General features: G+C 37.4%; 2 protein-coding genes and 1 gene segment (V, D, J or C); 2 read left to right on the top strand and 1 right to left on the bottom strand.

The window, feature by feature from the left end:
* Nucleotides 1–22,231, top strand: part of LOC120434872 — a 42,899-nt gene that overhangs the window by 2,170 nt on the left and 18,498 nt on the right.
* slc1a8b (solute carrier family 1 member 8b) lies at nt 327–13,776 on the top strand. The gene is made up of 11 exons (XM_039603413.1): nt 327–1,253; nt 2,534–2,613; nt 2,906–3,121; nt 5,226–5,268; nt 5,391–5,604; nt 6,521–6,620; nt 7,348–7,581; nt 7,734–7,928; nt 8,020–8,154; nt 8,245–8,383; nt 9,383–13,776. Exons 1-11 carry the CDS (start codon nt 1,089–1,091, stop codon nt 9,527–9,529), a joined length of 1,668 nt encoding a protein of 555 aa, XP_039459347.1. The 5' UTR covers nt 327–1,088; the 3' UTR covers nt 9,530–13,776.
* elavl1a (ELAV like RNA binding protein 1a) lies at nt 8,507–20,479 on the bottom strand. 4 transcript variants are annotated; one of them, XM_031736915.2, is made up of 7 exons: nt 20,336–20,479; nt 18,701–18,760; nt 16,976–17,156; nt 16,421–16,524; nt 15,670–15,823; nt 15,282–15,507; nt 8,507–15,152 (listed from the first exon to the last, which is right to left on the bottom strand). In XM_031736915.2, the coding sequence occupies exons 2-7, from the start codon at nt 18,734–18,736 to the stop codon at nt 14,828–14,830; spliced, it is 1,026 nt and encodes a 341-aa protein (XP_031592775.1). In that variant the 5' UTR covers nt 18,737–18,760; nt 20,336–20,479; the 3' UTR covers nt 8,507–14,827. The 4 variants fall into 4 exon arrangements, with proteins under 4 accessions (XP_031592775.1, XP_031592772.1, XP_031592773.1 ...); XM_031736912.2 differs by having other exon boundaries at nt 15,661–15,823; nt 16,976–17,168; nt 20,336–20,478; XM_031736913.2 differs by having other exon boundaries at nt 16,976–17,168; nt 20,336–20,478.

The raw sequence follows: 22,231 nt of genomic DNA, 5'->3' as shown, positions 1-22,231 counted from the left end.
GCAGACATCCACAAAAAGTATTAAAACAGCATGCAAACAGCACACTACAACAGACCGACAACTGGCATGCTCAGAGTACTCAGCTGTATTGATCACTAGTTTCCCACTTCATAAGACAATACTTTATAGCTTTCCTTTAGATTCTTTATATGATCAATCTGGTGTCACTAGCTATAAATTTAATTCTGTTTGAATAACAGTGTAGATCGTAGTGTGTAAACCATGCTAGTGTGAGAGTGGTCATCTTTTCCTTCACAGCCTGTAGGGTTAAAGTTCATGTCTTCAAATTCAAACTAATTTGAGCTTTCTTTCTGTGCCAGAATGGTATTATTTACTAGTTTAAGTGACAAATCATGACATTAAAGCTACCCAGTGTACGTCCTGACCTGTGAATCAGTTTCACGTCACAGCTGAATAGTGAGCGCTGATGCTGGCGTCATACCTTTGGCCTCACGCCTCTGGTAATCCTAGCAGGACAGGTCATAACTCAGCCAAATAAAAAAAGACTGTTGTGTTCTACAACAAGAAAGCAACAATTATGTTAATGAGTAGAAATCATTGCTGTAGTACTTAAAAGACATTTTGCGATAAATTTATAAAACCTTTCTGTAATTCTTACATTATGCTTGTCAGCAGGTACAATGTAACTATTTAATTACATACATGTGAGTAAACATCCACTCAAGAGCTTAAGTTGCAGATGACAAAATGCATGAAGGCGCATTTGTGAATGGGATGGCTTGGACACAGGTAGTAATAACTCATAATGAGCTGTGCTGAAGTCTTACCTTTAGCCTCTTTAATAAGCCTGAGTGTCTCTAAAGGAGACTATGTTCACATGGGATAGGGATAATCCTTTTAGACACTGCTTTACCAGGAATAAGTCAGTCAGTGTTTCCTCCCTCAGACTGGATGAGCTCCTCAGAGTTAAACAGGACCCACATTTCTTCAGGTTCACCCGTTCTCCTCTGCCGTGGATCTCGAGAGATACATACTAACATTTTTCACTCATCAAGAGATTCAGATATCTGCTGCCAGAGACAGGGGTGGGGGGGATTTGCTGGGATACAGACTGAGCCTGAATCAGGATGGAATGTCTGCAGAAGTTATTAGAAAGTATAGTGTCTCTGAAAGTCAGGGCGTACGTGAAGGACTACTGCAAGAGGAATGGTCTGCTGACACTCTCGGTCTTTGCGGTAGTGACCGGCTGTGTGCTTGGATTTATACTCCGGTCATTCAACCTCTCCACACAGGTATGAATTGATGGATGGATGGATGGATGTAAATCAAACAACGACAAAGTGACTCACTTAGGCTCTGACAGACATTCGTTACATTAGAATGTAGTCCTGAATATGTAAAAATCACCAGAACAGTTAGGATAAAAGGAATAGGCAATGAGTGCTCTTGACATGTTGACATGTCTTCACTGAGGCTGTAGTTAAGGTCAGTTATGCAATAATGAGAAAGAACGCAGATGCAGACAATCAGGTCAGAAGTAAGAGGAGAAGATGAGCATAAACAACTAAACAACTGTAAAAATTTTAAATATCAATACTGGATTACATTCAGCCTTGTGTATGTGAAATAACCCTGGATTCAATCAGTTTTGTGGAGTTTTTGGAATGTTATTGGTTTGATTCACTTCTCCAGTCAGTTGAAAATGTGTTTTTTTGATTTATTCAACTAAAATAATCAGTTGATGATTTCATTAGCAGAAAAAAAAGAAATTCAAATGAATCAGTTTCCTTTCAAATTCATTTCAGCCTCATAATGTAAAATAAACAATAAACATAATTTCCAGATTCAATAAGTTTAGTTTTTTTCCCAGTAGTAGTTGAAAATTAATGAATTAGTCTGTCATTCCATACTGAATTTCTCTCAATGTCTTGTTTTTTTTCCAGCCTGTATTTATGATTTTATTTCGATGTGTAGCAATGTCTCGTTCAAGGTTACATACTACACCCACGAAGTCACTGTGATGTAAGATGCTCTTAAACCGAGAAGCTTATGTGTCCAGTGTGGATCCTCAATGTAATCTTGTCTAGTAGCAAGAATGCTATAAAAGTACATTTTTATTTCCATCCAGTGATCAGTGAAAGAATCTGTGAAACACAAGCATAATACTACATTTCTTTATTATTAAGAATTTGATATTAATCAGAATTACTACATGTGACTTATGCAAGAGCAGAGTTTGGATGTTCTCTCTGTGCCAGCTCTGGATACTCTGACCTCCTCCCACAGTCCAAAGCCATCCACGTTAGATTAACTAAATTAATTTTAGTACCTAAATGTAATTTATTGGTGATTCTAAGATTGGGTAAAGTTTCCCTTTTCTGTGTGTTGACCATCTAATGAGGTAGCAACCTGTCCAGTGTCTACCCCTAACCTCACCACACTACACTACAACAGCTGAAATATTCTGTATGTATTTTTTGTAAATAATGATTTTTTAAACTGTATTGAGTTCATTGCAGGCAAAAAAAATGGTAACAGCAGTCCAAAGCTGAACTGTTCCTGTCTTTAACAGGCCAAAATCTACTTCTCCTTCCCTGGAGAACTGCTGATGAGGATGTTGAAGATGTTGATTCTGCCACTTATCACCTCCAGGTAAACAATAGCTTTGATTTTTAAATCAAATATATATTTGTAGGAAGATATTTTTGACAGAAATTAGAGGTCTGGGATGTCCTGGTCTTCCACAAAGATTAATGGTACAGTCATTCAAGGGCTGAGATGCTGGCTTTGAATTTGGACTGGGACATATGTTGGATGTCATACTTCCTATTGCTCCACTTCAGTTTGAACACCCCAGTTAAATGTCTGCAGCCAAATCTACTTCAGTTCTAGTCTTTCGTAAAGCCAACATCCATAATCACACCTCTTCTATTTTCCTATTCAGTCTTATGTCTGGCCTGTCAGCCATGGACACCAAGGCAAGTGGTCGTCTGGGAGTCCTGACTATCACTTATTACCTGTGGACGACCTTCATCGCTGTCATCGTTGGTATCGTGCTGGTTATCATCGTTCACCCAGGGACCGGCTCTGAAAAAGACAGTCACCATTCACATTCAGGGCCTGTTATGACCTCTGCTGATGCTCTGCTGGACCTCATCAGGTTAACATTCACACAGACACAGAAGAGTTCAGTCTTTCATCTATTCACACTACTAATCATAGTAATCCATGCCATATCTACTACTACTAATCATATCTACAGTGGCACCAGAGATTATCTAACGAATCTTAAGATTTGTCACTGAATCAGGAAATTTTAAAACGCTGATGCTGCTGGATGAAAGCTAGCAGTTGTGTCAGCAGGATGTGCTTGGCAAAAGAAAAACAAAAGGCAATTACTCAGCAGCAATCTGAATCTGAATTGTATAATGTTGCAGTGAACATTAACAGAGCTGCAAGCTCTGCAAATAATTACTTTTTCAGCAAGCTTTTTCCTCATATATATATATATATGTATATGTTTTAATAGAGCATTTCACAAGATTAGCTTTTAGAGCTCACAGTAAAGTGATCTCTCTTATATCTGTTTCATATTCCCTAATTAATATAAAACTAAAATAAATAAATACATAAGTAGAAAAAGTCTTAATTTGGTATTATTTGGAAAATCATATTTCCCACAAGCAGTACTTTATTAATATACAGAAAAACCCTCATTCAGGTTTGGTCTCTATATTCATCAAAACATTAATTCACATTTGATATTAAACTCTTTCTGGCAACTGTGGATGGATTTTAACACTGAATTTAAAGGGTATACTTTAAAATCATCCTTTAAAATCCTTGTAGCATTGTTACAATGTCATTACCCTTGCAGCAGTTTGACTAAGAATAGGGAAAGAGTTAATTGTGACTCTTTAAGCTGACACTTTCTCAGAAGATCCTACTGCAGAGTCACTTTGTCAGATTGAACCTGTACTCCTGTACAGGCTCAGGCTTATTGACTGGCCATTCATGTCAAAGATCCACTTATTCTTAAATGAGATTAAACTGGAGAGCTGTGGTGAGGTGCGCATTTCAGTCGTCTTATGTGTTCGATGCCAATGTCACTGACGCAGGCTGAATAAAAACAGTCTGATGATGCTGGTTCTACCTTTTCAGCTTCCAACAACCTTAACATGTGAAACTCTCTGTGCTGTTATACTGTGTGAAAATGTAACCTGTGTTTTTCTCACTATTCTTATATTCTATATTCTATTCTACTTTAATGAGTTTGGCCACTGGAGATATTTACGGTATATGATGATATATGAGTACAAGTAGTGGTCGAAAAATAAATATCTGCTATATAAAACTTATTATTGTAAGAATAAATGGAGGTATCAAAAGTTAACATACTCCAGAAGCAAGAAAAATGGAGAAATGGCGGTACTGTTCAAGCCACTCAAGGTGCTTTTTATATTCTACTGGCTCATTTGAATGATAACAGTATATTATAAGTTGATCTATTTTACAAAATGATGCAAAATATGCAATTTAATTTTTAGTACTAGCAGTTAGATTCACCAGCTACAAGAGCTTCCTACTGTAAACAAATATGAGACTGTGTTTTATTTATAAGGTTTACAGTATAATAGCTGGTTAATCATTGATCTTATCATTATCATATTCATATAACAAAGTCTAAATGTTCAATAACTGAACACCATGACACTTTTTAATTGATGATTTGAGCCTAATTATTTACATACCCATTGCATATTTTTACATTTTAAGCTTCTGAACATTTCTACTGTGAAAAACTGTATTTGTGCGTCCCAATACGTTATACTGAAAAAATAAAAACAACTTGTTGTCATTATGTTTTCCCCCCTCAAAACCATCACAAACAGTACATACTTTCTTCAAACACAAGATTAAAATATTTAAAAACTCAAAAAAGCTGTCTCACCACACACATTTAGTATCTAGCTTTTCATGCTGTTAACCAGTAGATGCATAAATGAGGCCAGTTGTAAAAGAATTATAGAAAATCACCTACGGCAATTTCTTTTCTTTTACCCAAGCAATCCAAGCACTACTCGTCCATGTTTATTTGGTGTCTAACACAACCCGTTATTATTTTCAAAGTCAACAATAAGTGCTGACCGTCATTTCAGAGTCTATTACACACAATTAAAAATGATCTAGCTGCCATCAGTTGAACTGTATATCATCCTACACATGTGATCATATGGCTTCTTTCTTTTTATTGTACATTGCAGGAACATGATCCCATCAAACCTGATTGAAGCAACTTTTCAGCAGGTGAGTCGACAACATGGAGTTACTGATTGAGAACTGCACAATATTATTCAAATTTCAAATATTCACATTTCAAGATGCCCGTAGTAAAAGATCTGTATGGTTGTTCTTTCATTTCATGCCAGTACCGGACAGATTTGGTACCCATTGTACAGAATAATGAAGCAAAAGTGTCTCAGGCCAACTATGTATACGTCATGCCCGATTACCACAACCCTCGCCTGGGTCATCCAGTCTTCCTGGAGATCACCCCTGCACCTGACATCAAGTATAAGATTGTCCCAAGTACAAGCAAAGGCATGAATGTACTGGGGATTGTCATCTTCTCAGCTACAATGGGTAAGACAATCACCATTCAACTTTAATGTTTTATATAACTATAACCATGGGATTTTAAAATAAGCCAGCCTATTCAAGATCATAAATAAGTTACATGCAGTCAAATGCATAAATAAATTATCAAACATTATGGCATTGGTTATATTACAGGACATAACTTTTGCACTGGCAGGCTGTCTCATGCCATCTCTCTACATGTCTCCATTCCAAAAGTGATACACTCATGACTTTTGATATCAGAAGTAATGTCTCTATTATCAGCACAATGTGCTTAAAGTTTCAAAAGTAAATGTGATGATGCATTGGCTGATGTTAAATATGCAGAGAAAGTCAAATTACTTTACACAGTTCAGTTGTATAGTTCTCTCTAGAAAGGAAAATAAGTTATGGGAAGTTTAATACAAGAGTAAAACAGAAAGAAACAAGGATGTGTTAAACACGTTAAAGCTAAAAAATAGAACTTGTATCCACTCAGTGCATAATGTTGGATCTGAACATCTGAAAGGGCAAAAGAAGGTGTGCTTTTTTAATGTATTTCTTTATTTTAATTTCCAGCAATGCAAATGTGGTATTTATGTTTTTTACAACTTTAATCTGAAAAGTACCAAAGTTCTGATTATAATAAATGACGAATAAATGACGTGGAATAAAAAGTACAGTATTTTCTCATTGAAATATTGTACTCTCACAGATCATGGAGACTTACTAAAAGGAGCTAAAAGTAAAATTATTTGAGATTTATTAGCAATGTCAGCAAAGCAAGAGCTGCTCTGCCTTATAGCTTATTTATATGACTAACCAAGTAACTACTATGCAATTAGTTAAAACTTGTAAAGTCTTTTTTTCTTTATTGGGATAAGAAGGTTGCACCACAACTATTAACAAACAAACATGCGACTGTGTTATCTGTTCTCAGGTCTGCTGCTGGGGAAAATGGGGGAACGCGGCACACCACTTGTCAATGTGTGCCAGTGCATCAACGAGTGTGTCATGAAGATCATCAATGCTGCTATGTGGTAAGGCTGCACTCTCTGTCTCCCTTTTTCTTTTTCTGTGACACACACAGATACACGCTACTGTATCATGCACATGCATCCAATAAAAGACAGACTACACAAAGTTCACACAGCAGAGCCAGATTACATCCAAAAATAGATCGCACAGCGATTCGAGGAAAACTCAGTGGTGTATCTGAAGTGACCTCAAAGCTTCTCACTGGAAATGAGTTGACTCTTGAAATACAGTTATATGAATGGAGCAAAGAGAACTCTTTTATATAACATTAGTGCTACAAACTCATAAGTAAATGCATAAGGCAACTCACTTGAATTGTGGGAAGCACCATGCAATGTACGTCAGAAAAAACTTGGAGCTTCAAAGACTGATTGTATCTATGTGAACAATATGTGATTTTGAACATGTAAAGTCACGTCTATGAGCTTCAGCCTGCTGCTATAACAGCTGGCACTCTTCTGATGCCTGGCAGCATACAACATGGGATTTACTCCCATTCAGACAGAAGAGCATTAGTGAGGTCAGCAAACTGATGCTGGATCACAGTTGTCTCAAATAATCCCAATGGAGTTGTTTGGGGTTAAGGTCAGGATGGAAATCCTTTCCTGTAGGGACGCACACACGGAAAGAAACAAAAAACTTTTCCCCTAAATTGCTTTCATATATTTTCAGGAGTCAACGAGGTGAGAAAATGAATGAAATTCATATTCTATCTTCTTTTCTTTGAAGGTATTTTCCCTTCGGCATTGTGTTCCTGGTGGCAGGAAAGATCCTGGACATGCACGACCCAGCACATCTGGGGGAGAAGCTGGGCATGTACTTCATCACTGTCCTGTGTGGTCTCTTAGTGCATGGCCTCATCCTGCTGCCTCTCTTTTATTTCTTCTTTACCCGCAAAAATCCATTCACCTTTATCAGAGGGCTGCTGCAGGCTCTTGTCATTGCACTGGCTACATCTTCCAGGTAAGAGAAAACAGATATTTTTATGTGTTATATCCCACCAATGTAGCTCTTTCTACATTTCTAACTGGGACATTTTACCACTCCTTGGTTCAGATTGAAGTCTGCTGACTAACCTGACACCTTTTTATATCCTCCGATTTCTTTCTTTGCAGCTCAGCCACGCTGCCAATCACTATGAAGTGTCTCCTGGAGAACTGTGGAGTTGACCGGCAAATTGCTCGATTTGTGCTTCCAGTGGGAGCCACTATCAACATGGATGGAACAGCCCTGTATGAAGCAGTGGCAGCCATCTTCATAGCTCAAGTCAATGAGTATGACTTGGACTTTGGCCAGCTGGTCACTATCAGGTGAGAATAAATACTGAGAACAGATGCTCCGCTGAGAAGTTCTTTGTGTTGAAAATCTGTTTCCCTAACATCTTTTCCCCTGTCTCATCAGTATAACAGCAACCGCAGCCAGCATTGGAGCAGCTGGGATACCTCAAGCGGGTTTGGTTACAATGGTGATTGTCCTGACCTCTGTGGGTTTACCACCTGCTGACATCTCCTTGATCGTAGCCATTGACTGGGTGCTGTAAGTCCCACAAAAGTTATTATCTTTAAGTCTTACTATTTAGCTAAACTGGTCAATTTGTGATGAACTTTTCCCCTCTCATTTCATCAGTGATCGATTCAGGACAATGATCAATGTTCTGGGTGATGCCTTAGCTGCTGGGATTATGGCTCATATATGCAAGAAGGACTTTGATAAATCAGCAACCGCTGCTTCTGCTGCTGTACCTGCTGTTGCCAATAAAGAACGGGTAAGGACAGTTTCTGTTAGTATATATCTGTTAGTATAAGTTCACATACATGAAAGATTTAAAAAATTCTCCCAAAATCCAATCCTGTATATAGTTAATGAACTAGAAACAAGAGTCTGCAACCTCAATTTGCAGGTATTTATCCTCAAATAATAATAACAACAATTTGTATAGCACTTTTAAAAACACAGAGTTACAAAGTGCAGTTTAAATAAAGCCACACATTGATGATACGTGTACATGTTTAAACATACATACAGACACATAATCAGCCATACCGACATACATTCATTCCAACATACACACATACATGCAAATGGTTGCAAACTATGGCCAAAAATGAAGGGGAAAAGATTAAGGAAACCTATAAAAGTGAGTTTTCAGCAATCGTTTAAAACAAATAATAGTCAGCTGATCTGATTGACTGAGAAATCTGAGAGAAGCATGTGAAAAGTGAATCGCTATAATCAAGGTGGGAGAAAATTAAAGGAGATAGATTATTATTTTTTTCATTTTCTTATGTTTGTATTAACCACGACCGAGTCTCAAATATATGGTCAGGGTATGTACAAGTAATCTCCATAAACCAAATGCTAAGGCTTCAGATTCATCTAAGGAAAACAGCTTTGGTGAGGACAGAAGCCCCACCCACCTGCTGTTCATCCCTTTGTTTATGAGGGGCAGCCAATTAAGAGAAAGTGAGCTTTAAAGAGCTGGAGAAGCTGCTGGTGCTGAACCACCTGCCCTTCAGTAGAGAAACCTTGGTACATAAGTACCTAAGTAAGGTACATGCTGTAATTATTTTGAACTACAAATCAAATATAATGTCAAACTTGGCAATGGGAAAGGAAAACACCATAGCTGCAGCTCAATATATGTGAACCAAATAGTTGATGACAATATGTACGCATGTTGCCAAAAACCCTGGCTTGTCAGTCATCCCCAACACCTCCTAACTTTGAACTAACTGTAGACCTACCGCTGTCATCTTCCCTACAGAGAGACACAGTAATCTCCTTTGGCAATCAGAGCGTGGCACTGTCTGATGCTCCGCTGATCACACATCGCTGCGATTATGTGTTTGAAGTGGATGGAGACAACGTGCTGGAGAAACCCGTGCCCTGCTACAACCTCTGTCAAGTCTGAGACATTTTTACACGATGCCTTCTACAGCACGTAGATGCACCTACAAAGGCACTTACCGAGGCTCTAAAAGTTCACTCAAAGCCTGTGCCATGCAGAAACCTGTACTACTTGATATAATGTACAAAACAGCATGTCTCTACTCAGCTTTGCATGTAGAGAGATGTGAGGAGATGCATTTTATTAAATCTTGTTCATGTCTGACATGAACATGCGTTACGATGACATCCATTGGATGGAGATCAGTGTTTATCAGTTCCAGGGGGACAATTAAACATCCACAGTAGACCCGTCATAATGAAACATGATTGCAGTTTTAACTTAAGTCTAGGTTTTGAAATGCCTTAACGTTGCCTCATTTTTGACAATAATGCTGAGACCTTGAAAGACTTGAATGTTATAAGGAGCTAATAGACAAAGAGCAACAGAACAGGGGCTTTCTCTCTGTCAGATAAGGTGTTTATGCATAAATATTAAAGCAACATTAAGAAATATACTAACATATCCCTAGCAAATGGAAATTATAGCATCATTTGTGTTTTTATACCACTGCTTTTAATTTTGTGTTCATTTCTAATAAAAACCTGCTACATACCAGTGCTGTGAGAGTATTTATTTTAATAATTAACCTCAGAGACTATTAAGCTTCAGATCAGTATATGCAGTGCTCAGGATACATGCTGGATTATACTTGGCAAGGTAAAAAGAAAGTATAGCATCTGTCAGTTATAAGGTTTTTACATAATCTGGTCCTTCAGGAGATCTTAAAATTCCTTGAATACAACCTCTGATGAACAACAACATGGCATATTACAGTGTTATTAAACAAAAATTAAACCAAAACGCAGAAGCAGTGTGTGAAAAACTAAGTGCACCCAGTAATTCAACAGCTTGCAAAACCACCTTAAGCAGCAATGACTTAAAAGCAGCAATTTAAAAAAATGGTGTTATGTATGAATTTATGTGCTCAACTTTCCTTTTTTCCCCATTTTTCCTATGAGAAATAAATTCAGTAAACTTGAAATTTAGCTGGATTTTTATAGAATATTTCATGCAAGAAAGTTGACAAGCACAAAATGATTGATCAAAGCTGTCATAATATTTAGGGCAAGATTTAGTAAGTTTCTGGAAAACCTCTCGTCTACAAAAAGACCCATTGTTAGTTTTGTGACTGCAAGCCCTCTCTGGGGTAATTAGCATGATCATGCATTGGAAGAAATACACCAATGGAAATGGAAGGTTCTTTGAATGATCCAACAGTGCACTGATTTATGTACAAAGATGCAGTCACTTAATTAAAAAAAAAAAATTACTGGTACAGGGCAGCAAAAATTAGTGGCTCGGGAGCACAACTTAGGTCTTAAAAATAAAAAAGTATAATCACAGGTTTTACACAAGAGTCAGGGACTAATCCCACACTCTAAACACGTTAACAGTTGTATTTTGACACACATCCCCACATTGACGGGCAGCAACAATTGCTTCTAAGACCATTATGAGATCATTGCTGAGGTCTTTCCTCTTTGGCAACATGAATACCCCAAGACCAGCAATTTGCCAAAACTTTGTATAGAGCTGCTTACTGTCTTAGTTCCTGTGGAAGCAGTAAGGATGTGCTTTAAATTTTCCACACACACCATTTCAGCATTTTGGTTTAATTTTTATTATTTAAATAACAAACAAACAAGGACAATGCTTTACGTTTTGGTAATCTAATTCAAAACGGACCATATCTATCCAAACCAAAAGCAAACTAAGGCCTGGGGAGTAAAAACGTAAAATAAAACCACTATTTCTGGCATTCTTCTAGCTGTTTGTTGTTCAGGATGAGCCCATGCATTGTCTTGTATGCTGGTCATCCTGTACCATATTTCACTGCCAAGAAAAGTTTTCACTTCTAGTTTTCAAACATCATCACAAGAAGTGTGAGTTCTTCTGAAAAGGATGCAAGTCTCAAAACAGACAAAGAAAAAGAAAAAAAGGAGGTGCTGCTTGAAATGACAAAATTTGCTACAACTTAGCTATTTAAGTATCTGAATAAAAGAGTTTTTAGCATTCCAAAGTCACTCAAAACAGAATAGCCAGACTGTTTTCAATTTTCTCTTTCCTTTCTAAGCAATTTTGAAGAAGCTGTTTGTTTTGGGTTTTTTTTTTGGTTTTTTTTTTAAATATATTGTATAAGACGTCTGAAATTGTATATTCATATTCTACTTCAGAAAAGCCCATTTTTGGCCTTAATTTTAAAGTTGAAGGAAAACTGAAACAAAGAGCTGCAGAAAAAATAAGCTTCAGGATTGACTCTGCTCACTGTCCCCACCATCTGGTTGCAGAAGGTTCCAACTCCGATCTACATGTCAAGTCTACTATTAAATCACATCTCCATATTACCAAGAATATGTGCAACAATACTGTCCTATCACAGCAACACTAACTTCAGTAACATGTACATAAAAGTGCAAGTGCACATCTACTCATTTTTTCAAGAGAATCACGTTGATTAAATCCACAACAAGCTTCTAAATACACATTTAATTTTTCTTCAATTTTTTTTTTAAAAGCCACCATGTTTTTATTGAAATGTTAGAAGACATTTAACGGACTTCAGCTTAGTGTCAAAAGTGTTCAAAACCAAGAAAACAAAACAATCCATTAAAAACACTGCAATAAGTATCAAGTATGACCACAAACACTGTCAAATAAATAAATGCGCCTCCTCTGATGTAAAATACACTATTTCCTCTTATAGATTAAGGCGGAATGCAGTTTATTTTGACTGCCCCTTAAACTCACTTGCACCTTTCATGCAAATCGAACTAGACTGCCGACATAACTACACAGTAACGTCAATAGAAAATTATATATATATATATAAAAAAAACCCCAAAAAGACAGTCGATGACTATAACAAATGTCTATTACCTGCACTGAGCAAGTCATGAAATATTGCACAAAGTTAAGGATCCTGACACAATAATAACATGGAGATACTAAATCAAGATGCACAATAAGACCAAAGTCTGAAGCTCACAATGTGAGCACTCCTTTATGATGGGCCAGACAATTTTAACTATATTCTCAAGTGTCAGCCGAATTATTGCTGGGGAGGAAGAAAAAAAAAAAATTAAAACTGAATCCGAAAAATAGTGAACAAATTTTGTAGCCAAGTATTTTCTTAGAAATACATCTCCAAGTGTTATCCTTTTCATCTCCTGCTGAGCTTGAATCAGAACAACTGCAGCACTGATGCTAACGGCATTTTTAAAGAAACATACACTAAGCTGGACATAATTCTTTTCTAACTGGGTGAGTCTTTTACTAATAGGTGAACAAAGCCATGTGGTAAAAAGTAATCTCCATTAAAGATCAAAGCAGTGCGTTTGGTTTTAAAAGCCTAAATCTTTGACACTTTAGTTAAAATATGGAAACTAGCTTGTGTACAATCACTAGTTTCATTAGATACCTACACTGACAAGTGGACAGTTTAGTGTGAATGCAAGACTAACAGCCAGGTATTAAAAGCAGCTTCATACAGCCAGATGTCTACTGATGATACTGAAATCTGATTAACTAAAGGCAGCAAAACTATCAGCAGTGCCAACAGACTGATTCAGTTTGCTGCTCTTTTGCAGTTGAACTTGTGTCATGTTTCAAAAATGATTGTGGAAAACATCTAACAGATGCTTACTTGCCTTAAAATATCTGTTTTGTTTAAGTAGCATCAAATCCTCTCAACCTACATTGGTCCATAAGTTGTTAACATCTCAAAAGTGTAAAAGCTTCCAGTGAAGAAACTTTTGCTTGACGAGCAAAGTGTTAGGAGCGCTCTAAATTTGCTACAGAGAGAAATAAAACAAAACTGAAAAAAATCTAAAAGGGTAAATTAAAAAAAACAAACAAACCAAACAAAACTTGCAGCAAAACAAAATAAAATTTAATGGTTTATGTTCAAAGGGAAACAAGCAAAACAAAAGAAAAGAAAATTAAATCTAAACTGAAATCCATAACAAAGGCCATTCGAGATAAGCACTCGTTAAAACAAGTTTGTAACTTAATACGGTAACAAAACTGTATGAATCTACAAAGAAATATGATCAAAAGAAAAGAAAAGAAAAAAGAAAAATTAACTCAAAAGTAAAAGAAAAAAAACGAAAACCAACAGATCAGCAAACAGCTAGTAGCGTCGCTCTCAGTAAGAATCAGTATTATGTGTATATAATTAGTACCTCAACAAAAGAACAAAAGAAAAAAAATTAATAAGTAGAGCTCAGCTGACACCTGTAAATCTCAGCTTAATCACAGAAGTTTTAAGTATCTGCAGATTATGGTGAACAAAAAACCAAACATTGGCCAATGAGAATCCAGTATCAGTTGGGCTCCAAAATATTTATCTTGAACATCTGCTTAGAAAAACTCTTGCGAGGTTATCAGTATCTCTCCCTGCCTTTGGTCCATTTTAATTTGACTCACTGACTGGGGTTCATTTTCAACTCGCATCAAACAACTCATAATTAAAGACACTTTACATACGGATAACAAAACAAACATTTCCCTCCTAGGGCTCACTGTCTCTTTTAAGAACTCTTAAACCTGCCTGGAAGGTATACAGAAGTAATAGATTACCATCAAAAAGACTGATATACAGAGCAACCTATAGCTGGCTGGCTAAAAGTGCTATGCTCTTAGACTGACTTGTAGTAGTGAGTAGTTGAAAGGTCTACTGGATGTCCACTGGATGATAGTTTAAGGCATCTATTTCTACTTGTGATGAGGAACCAGGACAGAGCACTGCTCTTCCGTCTCATTAAAAGGGGAAGGGCAGTCTTTAACCCTATCTTTACACTAAATCATTCATTGAAAGTTCACACTTGGATCTTTTACAATGTTCTGATTTGTTTGCTTTTAGTGCACTGCTGAGAATCATTGGTTCGCCTCCTTTATGCAGTTCCCACAGCTTTACATGCAACACATATAGACAGGATTTTAGTTTTTGAGTTAAGTTTCACAAAAAAAATTATGTTGGTGCTAATTTGGGATTTTAGCCTCTCCATCCACTCCAAATTAAAATTGAGTGTCCTTGAACCCCAAACAAATACAACAATGGAGGGGAAAAAAAAGAAAAAAGAAAACCCTAGATACTTTTTAGACAATTACAAAGGTGCAGAAGAGTGAACATGTCACTTAACTCTGAATATGATGAAACTGAAACTGGTGTGTCTAACTTTGAAAACTTAAGCTTTCTGCAATAAAAGCCTGACATGGGTTACTTCCCGCTTTCTTCTACACCTGATTGTCCGGCTTATTCTACTTGTGGCCCTTGCTTGTCTTAAAGGACACTTGCAGTATCTTGTCTCCAAGCCGGTAGCCATTCAGGCTGGCGATGGCCATGGCGGCCTCCTCGTAGTTTGTCATGGTAACGAAGCCAAAGCCTTTGCACTTGTTGGTGTTGAAATCTCGGATCACCTTGACATTCGTGACGGCACCAAAGGGACCGAACATCTGCCACAGGATGCTCTCGTCTGCGTCCTGGCCTAGGTTGTAGATAAAGATGCACCAGCCAGAGGTGGAGTTTCCAGGGACACTGACGCCTCCCATGCTGCCCATGTGATCGACACCCATGGGAGAAAACCTGAAAGAGAGTATTTAGCATACTTGCTAGATTGTTTTTTTTTTTCTTAGATAATCAATGAAATATCAAAATGGTAACATTTCAAGCATCAGCATCATTCAGTTTATATGCATGTAGCTCTTCCCTTACCTAAACCGCTGTGCCTGGTGATGTAAGGGTCCTCCAAAGCGTCGGGATTGGTTGTGGTAGAGCTGAGAGAGGAGCTGTGTGTTCTTCACCTGGTTTGGGTTGGCTGCAAATTTTACTGTGATTGGCTCCGAGGCTCCTGGTGGCTTTTGACCATTTAGGTTTTTGACAGCCTCCTCTGCTTCTGCACGCTTGTCAAAGCGGATAAAAGCCACCCCACGGGATGAACCTAGGTATGAGAGAGCAGCTGTAACCACCTATTCTGATACAAGCAGCAAGAACTACATTTAGCTACTTAACAGTAGCTGATATCACTTTGTAAAAACAAACTGTTTATTTAATTTTAAAAATATTTTTGGAAAAAAGCAAGGAAGCCATTCACCTTGCGTACCTGTACCCTGATCAACAAGTACCCGGGAATTTATGATACGCCCATAACGTGAGAACATGTCCTCCACGTCCTTCTGGGTCATGTTCTTGGGAAGTCCGCTGATGTACAGGTTAGCATCCTTTATTGTGTCCGAGCTGGGCCGTGCATATGACACCTGGCGACAGGAAGCAACAAACGCCTGATTAAAACTCTGATATGCATGCAGAAATTGAAAAAGAACTGCCAAAGTAAAACAAAAACATCTAAACAGTAGTTTGATTGAACAGAGATTAATATAGCAGTGCTTTGGTCATATTTATACATCTTTTTATTCAGCTGAACACTGCTGTGTCTGTCCATCAAAAAGCAACATTTTGGACTAAACAAAAACTACAAAATAATCTGGTTGTTTTAGACATCAAGGTTTTGGTCTGAGTTAAAAAACAAACAAAAAAAACCAAAAATGGGTGAGGGGGGAGGATCAGAAGCAACAGAACATTACAGCAATAAAAAAAGAAATCAAATTGATCATTTTGAATATTAAATACATTTAATACACTCACTGTGACAGAATGTGTCAAATAAAATAAGTTGAATTAAAGTCAAACACCAGAGACTTATAAGATAGGGCAGTAAGTGAGCGTTAAAAGCAGTATTTTGTCCTCGGGCTGACATGTACTAGCTAGATAGCGGACAGCACAAGAGCCACAGCAAAGTTAAATGACATAACATCTTTGCTTTGAGAATTGTAGAACACCTTATTGCACGTTACCTTGATAGTTTTGGACTGTAGCCTTAGTCCATTCAGTGTACTGATAGCTCTTTCTGCATCACTAGGGTTAAGATAGTTAACAAATCCGTACCCTAAACTGTGGCCTAGAGAAAAAAAAAGGAAAACAATAAAATAAAACAAAAAAACGTTGTATAGTTCAAAAAAATCTGCAAACAAATAAATATTAAAAATAAAACAAATCTCAAACATTGCATGCTAGACTAAACAATTAAACAGGGTTGGGCTGGTTGGAATCAATAAAACAAGGCTATGATAATCAAAAACGTTCAGGAAACTACTTCCCAGCGTGAGCAGGAAATAAATTTGGGAGATCTCAAATAAAAGTTACAGAATCACTGAGGGCAGAAAACAGGCCATTAATAAACAGCGTCCAAATAAATAAAATCATTATAAGACAAATCTCCACCTCGACATGATCTGGCAATGCCACAGCATGTATTTTTGGCCAAGTCTAACAGGAATCCTTTTCCATTTAATCCACGATTTTTTTTGGATCTGATCCGACATGATTTATTGCTTCAAAACGTTGCATACCTGCAACTTTGTCTCTTATTAGCTTGGCAGACTCCACCTCCCCAATGCTGCTGAAGAGGCTCCGCAGCTCATCCTGCGTCATGTTCTGAGGGAGGTAGTTCACGATCAGGTTGGTCTTGGCATCCTTCCCCTCATCCCCTCCCATGTGGTCTTCATAACCGTTCGACATGTCATACACCTCCTGCAAGTCAGCCAGGTGGGCCGAAAACACAAAACAAGGTAAGCACGTTGGGTAGAACAGAACTGCTGCTGAAACCGATTTAATTAATTGCAAAAGACAGTCATTTGAAAGTTTACCGCAGGGCGTTAACTTAAGTATGTGACCTGTAGTAACCTTTAGATTTTGAACTATTTATAAAACAAAATAATGCTGTAAAAATTAGTAATAATAGTGGGCATACTGGACAGTTTTGATAGTTACTAGATTAAAAATAAATAAATAAATAAATAAATACATAAAAAAGAGGGGGGGGGGGGGGTTGCACCAAATTAACAAAAAAACTCCTATACAAGATCCAGATGCCTCCTTTTCAACTATAAGGTTAATAAGAAAAGAAGTCACACCAAGTAAAATCTGATTATTGTAGTCTAAACGGTAATCTTTGTTATCCATCACTTATCCATCTGTCTTTTCCAGAAGATTTATTTGAACTTTAATTAGTCATCATTCAAAGTCCATCACTCTTTTATAACGTGGCAATTTTTGACCATAAAGCCTGTCACCCAAAGAGAAATAGTGGTCCCCGTTTGCCTGAAGCAAACTTGCATGTCTCAGGTGATCTGCATGGCAGCCATAGGCTGACTGACAGCACACAGCAGACCAGGTTCCCCACAAGAGAGTATGAAAAGAAATGTGATTTTTCTTGTTTGTTTCTGTAATCACTGGAAGCCGAAACTGTAATAGAAAGCAAATGCCAAGTACCTACCAAACAACTTTTCAACTTTCATGTGTGTGATTCACTTTATATCCCAGTCTGTCAAGTACAGTAGAGACACCAATTGTTAGGTGCAAAAGAGACTGAGTTCACACTTTAGTTCCCTTAACTTCATTAATCCTGGGACTTTCTGGTCAAAAAGGCCAAGACCATTCATACTGCTTATTAGTGTCTAGAAAGGATAATAAATACTGGAATACAATTAAGTCATAACTCCAAATACATTAGACACACATGTGAATGGATGAAAACTTTAACTATGTCAAAGCAGTGATTTACACTAAGCTAACATGAATATGCACATTTTAAAAACATAAAGCTGGTGCCTAACGTTAATTGTTATGATTATGTCTAACACGAATTGTCTGCAATGTGGTCTAATGACATATTTGAAAGGACTAACATTAATTTAGATGACTAGAAAATGTCTTAAAATTATTATTTTTTTAAAACGCCAATTCAATTGTTGTTTTCACAGCCCGCACTACAGAATAAACTAGTTGAAGACTAAAATGGGATTGGGCCAAGAGTCAATATTTCAGCTACATAATATTGTTTATGTGTGTCTGGCTGATAACTTTTGATTATTTGCTTGAATTGCAGTGTGCCTTTTGGATTTTTTATTATCTTTTACGAACTTGTTACGCTGTTCTTGTACCTACTATATAACAGCCAACTTGCTTTAAGTTTTAATTGATGCCATTAATATGCTGTACACTGACCATACTGCCAAACAATATGGTCAGATACTATAGTACCCACTGAAATGAAAGCTGGCATTCGTACTCACTTTCATATACTTAATGTGTCCTCGACGAACTGCCATGAAGACACTTCACTGCTCCTGAAGCTACGCGGGGAAAAAACAAATATCAAACAACGTCAGGACGACTCAACAAGCAAACCTACAATCTGATCAACATGACATTAAGAAGATGCACGTCTTATAATACAGAACATTGTATTGGACGTTAAAGGTCTACAAATTCTTTGAAGATCATGCTGACCAGATTGTCTATCATGCTTTAAAGGAGGCAGCTCTCCCAGCTTAAATGCTCTCCTGTTTACTTTCTTTCTCACAAGTGGCGCCTATGAATGAAGTCACAAACTGGACTGGTATGCACATTGTGTTAATTTTACATTAAAATGCATATATATATATATATATATATATATATATATATATATATATATATATATATATATACTTACAAATGGCTAAACACCTTAAAAACAGTAATCAATGAAGATGATTTAATTTGCAGTACAGCTAAACATGGGGGCAAGTCTCACAAAATGGGCATACATGGAGGTGACCAGCCAATCCCACTCTTATCTCTTGTGACACACATCTTTTATAGGAAACAGATAGATCAAATTTTATTTTCCTAACATAACCGCCAAATAAAACCAAACTATTGTGAGAACAGAAAGGGCTTGTTGACAGGGGTAAGGGAATACGACACCAAATAACCAGCAAAACTATTCACCACATAACAACTTAGAGTCCAGACAAGCAGAAGTGCAGTGCGAGATAAATCGTTTTTAGAGCAGTTGCTGAATATTAACAGTTAACGTGGATAAAAGCATGGAAAGTTTCAATTAAAGATGCTCTTACATTTTTTTCAGTGATCACAAGTAATCCTGATGAAAAACTGGGCTAGCGCGCTAGTATTTTCTTTTTACATATTATCCAGTCGGATGAGGAGCAACGGAGTGGAGCTGATGTAGCAGAAGGGTTAGATCAGAATTTGAATGTGCAATATTTGAATGAACAGCTTCCAAGAACAAGGGAACTGCGAGCTACTGTGCTCACTATTTAACGCAGCTAAAATAAAATTAAAAAAAGCACTACTGAGAAATCTTAGAATATTTTCTACAGTGACTCCGCTTTAATACTGCACTTTTGTTTTAAACACACGGGTGAACAACACATCGATTCGCGAGCTCAAAATCTAAATCGGAAACGTGCACAGGCCCGGCTAGCAAAATTTGATAGCATTAGCAAACTAGTGAGCTGCACGCTTTTCTGTGCTTACAAGGATTACAAGGACAAATGTGCACATCGGGATTAGCAAACAGAAGGCAATTTTCTTATTCTAATTTAAATGCTATAAGGGTCCGTAATAGGTCGCAATGTGAAAAGTAAAGCGACACTGGCAGTGCGCCGCCGTATAGCTAACACAAAGCACCGATGCCCCATTTTTGAGAGCGTCACATGAATGCTTTTCTGTCCCTGTGCCGAAACCCCAGCGGCCTGCTAACAGGCCACAGAGGCTAACGCTAGCCAACGCTAGCCAACGGCTATACGGGCCGCGAAAGCGGCATGGCAGTCATTTGCCTTTGACAAACCTTTGCACGTCGAAATATCGAAGCAAAGGCTCAAAGACTCCGTGGAAGCATTTGTTACCATGAAAGCTCTTACCAGCTTTTCAGTGGTGGTTTTTTCTGTTTCTGCTCCCTTCGCCTATTTCTTTTCTTCTTGGCAACGTCCACTTCCCTCCAAGTCGGCCTCACGTAACGAAGGAACCCAGGACGAAGCTAAGTGACGGAAACAACCACGCCCCCTCACGGATCTGAAAGACGAGCTGTTGAATCGGCACGCCTCTGCAGGAGACGACGGTGGGATCCGCATCCAGTATGGCCAGTACGATCACAGCTAAAAATATTTCCTCTGTAGATATGATTAATTTGAATAAACTCCGGACCCCATGAAACGGTAAAGAGGCATGCTGCAAAAACACAAATACTCTAGAGATAAAGAGATTACCGCGGAGTATGAGAAAAAAGGAATATTATATAACTATTTTGAAAATAAACTAAAATAATTTAGATTTTTTCCTATACTATTTTAGATTTAATCTCAAAATAATATTTCACGATTTATCTTGAAATTTCGACTTAATTTCGACTTAATTCTAAATTCTGCAATAACAACAACAACAACAACAACAATAATAATACACACCAATCCTTATTTATAACATTATCACTAAAATGTCTTTGTAAGGAGGTAACATGTATTTTTATTTTCCTTTTTTAACCCTTTAAAATAAATACTTTACATTAGGGAGTCTTATTGGCTTATAAACCTTATAACCATCCCACAAAAACTTACCCCAAGCCCTAATGAAAATTTGCTATAGGCAGATATTTTCTTGAGCCCTGAAAACACAGCATCTCATATTCTCTCTCTCTCTCTCTCTCTCTCTCTCTCTCTCTCTCTCTCTCACACACACACACACACACACACACACACACACACACACACACACACACACACACACACACAATTACAGTATGAGTACAAAAACACAAGCTACTCATCCATCAAAACTTCATTTTTTGTGCTAATTTCCAGCACTGCCCACATCCAAAGTCCTAGCACTACACCCACACTGCCCTCTCCTCCCCTTCTTTTTTTGAGCATTCCTTTTTTTCTTTGCTTGCTTAACATAATTTAAAATGACTCTCACTTGGCTTACTATACTTGAAAACCAAATTGTTGATTTTGACAGGTTTGGACATTTCAGACAAATGGCTGGGAGTAGGATCAAGAAGTACAAGTAACTAAATTCCCAGCATGCAAATCCAACATAAAAACTTTTCAGAAAAGTTGCTCTTTTTTACTTTGTGGAGTTTGAAATGGCTAATCATTTGCAGCAAAAATTCATTTAATAAGGAAAATCTATAGAGTATAAAAAAAATACATGACATTACATTGCTGTGTCAGGTGATCTCAATAGATCACATGATAGGATCTCACAGTGGTTCAGCCAAAACATCTGGTGGTAATGATCCACACCTTTTTTCACACCTTGGCTCATGTGACGAGGCACATGATAAACAAGGGATAACCCCCGGTAGAGTTTAAATACCTGGGACTTTCTAGCATTTGGTTTTAGAACTGAAGAAAGCTCTTGGATGAGAGGCGAAGCATCTTCACAAAACTTGCTTTCTTTCCAAGCTTCTTTGATCAGAGGGCATTATTGTTAAAGGCACATCTATATAAAATAGGAAATAAAATAATAATAATTTGGCTTTCCAACAATGGCATCATTAGGTTTATTCTTCACCTCCATCAAATGGACAAGTCCCAGGTTTTGGCAAAGGGTGAATATTTATCTGGGTCTTAAGGAGAACGAAAAATAGTTTGTTGGTTGACTTGTTGAAAAATATTATTATATCTTAAAAGTAGGGATGGGTTCTGACATAAACGGTAGTAACCAGACCGAAAAGCAGCGCACATTTCAGTGCTTTATTTCGATGCTTTTTTTTTTCCTCAGATGTCATACACTTCAGATTCTAGCCAATCATTTTA

Source organism: Oreochromis aureus, linkage group 19, assembly GCF_013358895.1.
Source record: "Oreochromis aureus strain Israel breed Guangdong linkage group 19, ZZ_aureus, whole genome shotgun sequence".
NCBI classification, from domain to species: Eukaryota; Metazoa; Chordata; class Actinopteri; order Cichliformes; family Cichlidae; genus Oreochromis; species Oreochromis aureus.
The sequence above is the reverse complement of the archived record's forward strand: the minus strand, read 5'-3'. Positions and strand labels throughout refer to the sequence as shown.

Coding starts and splice junctions, on each gene's coding strand:
- slc1a8b (XM_039603413.1), top strand. CDS start 1,089: ATGGAATGTCTGCAGAAGTTATTAGAAAGTATAGTGTCTCTGAAAGTC. Junction 1,254..2,533: donor CATTCAACCTCTCCACACAG/GTATGAATTGAT, acceptor TGTCTTTAACAG/GCCAAAATCTACTTCTCCTT. Junction 5,269..5,390: donor TTGAAGCAACTTTTCAGCAG/GTGAGTCGACAA, acceptor ATTTCATGCCAG/TACCGGACAGATTTGGTACC.
- elavl1a (XM_031736912.2), bottom strand. CDS start 18,736: ATGGCAGTTCGTCGAGGACACATTAAGTATATGAAA. Junction 15,824..16,420: donor TACAGTCCAAAACTATCAAG/GTAACGTGCAAT, acceptor TCCTGTCGCCAG/GTGTCATATGCACGGCCCAG. Junction 15,153..15,281: donor CACCAGGCACAGCGGTTTAG/GTAAGGGAAGAG, acceptor ACTCTCTTTCAG/GTTTTCTCCCATGGGTGTCG.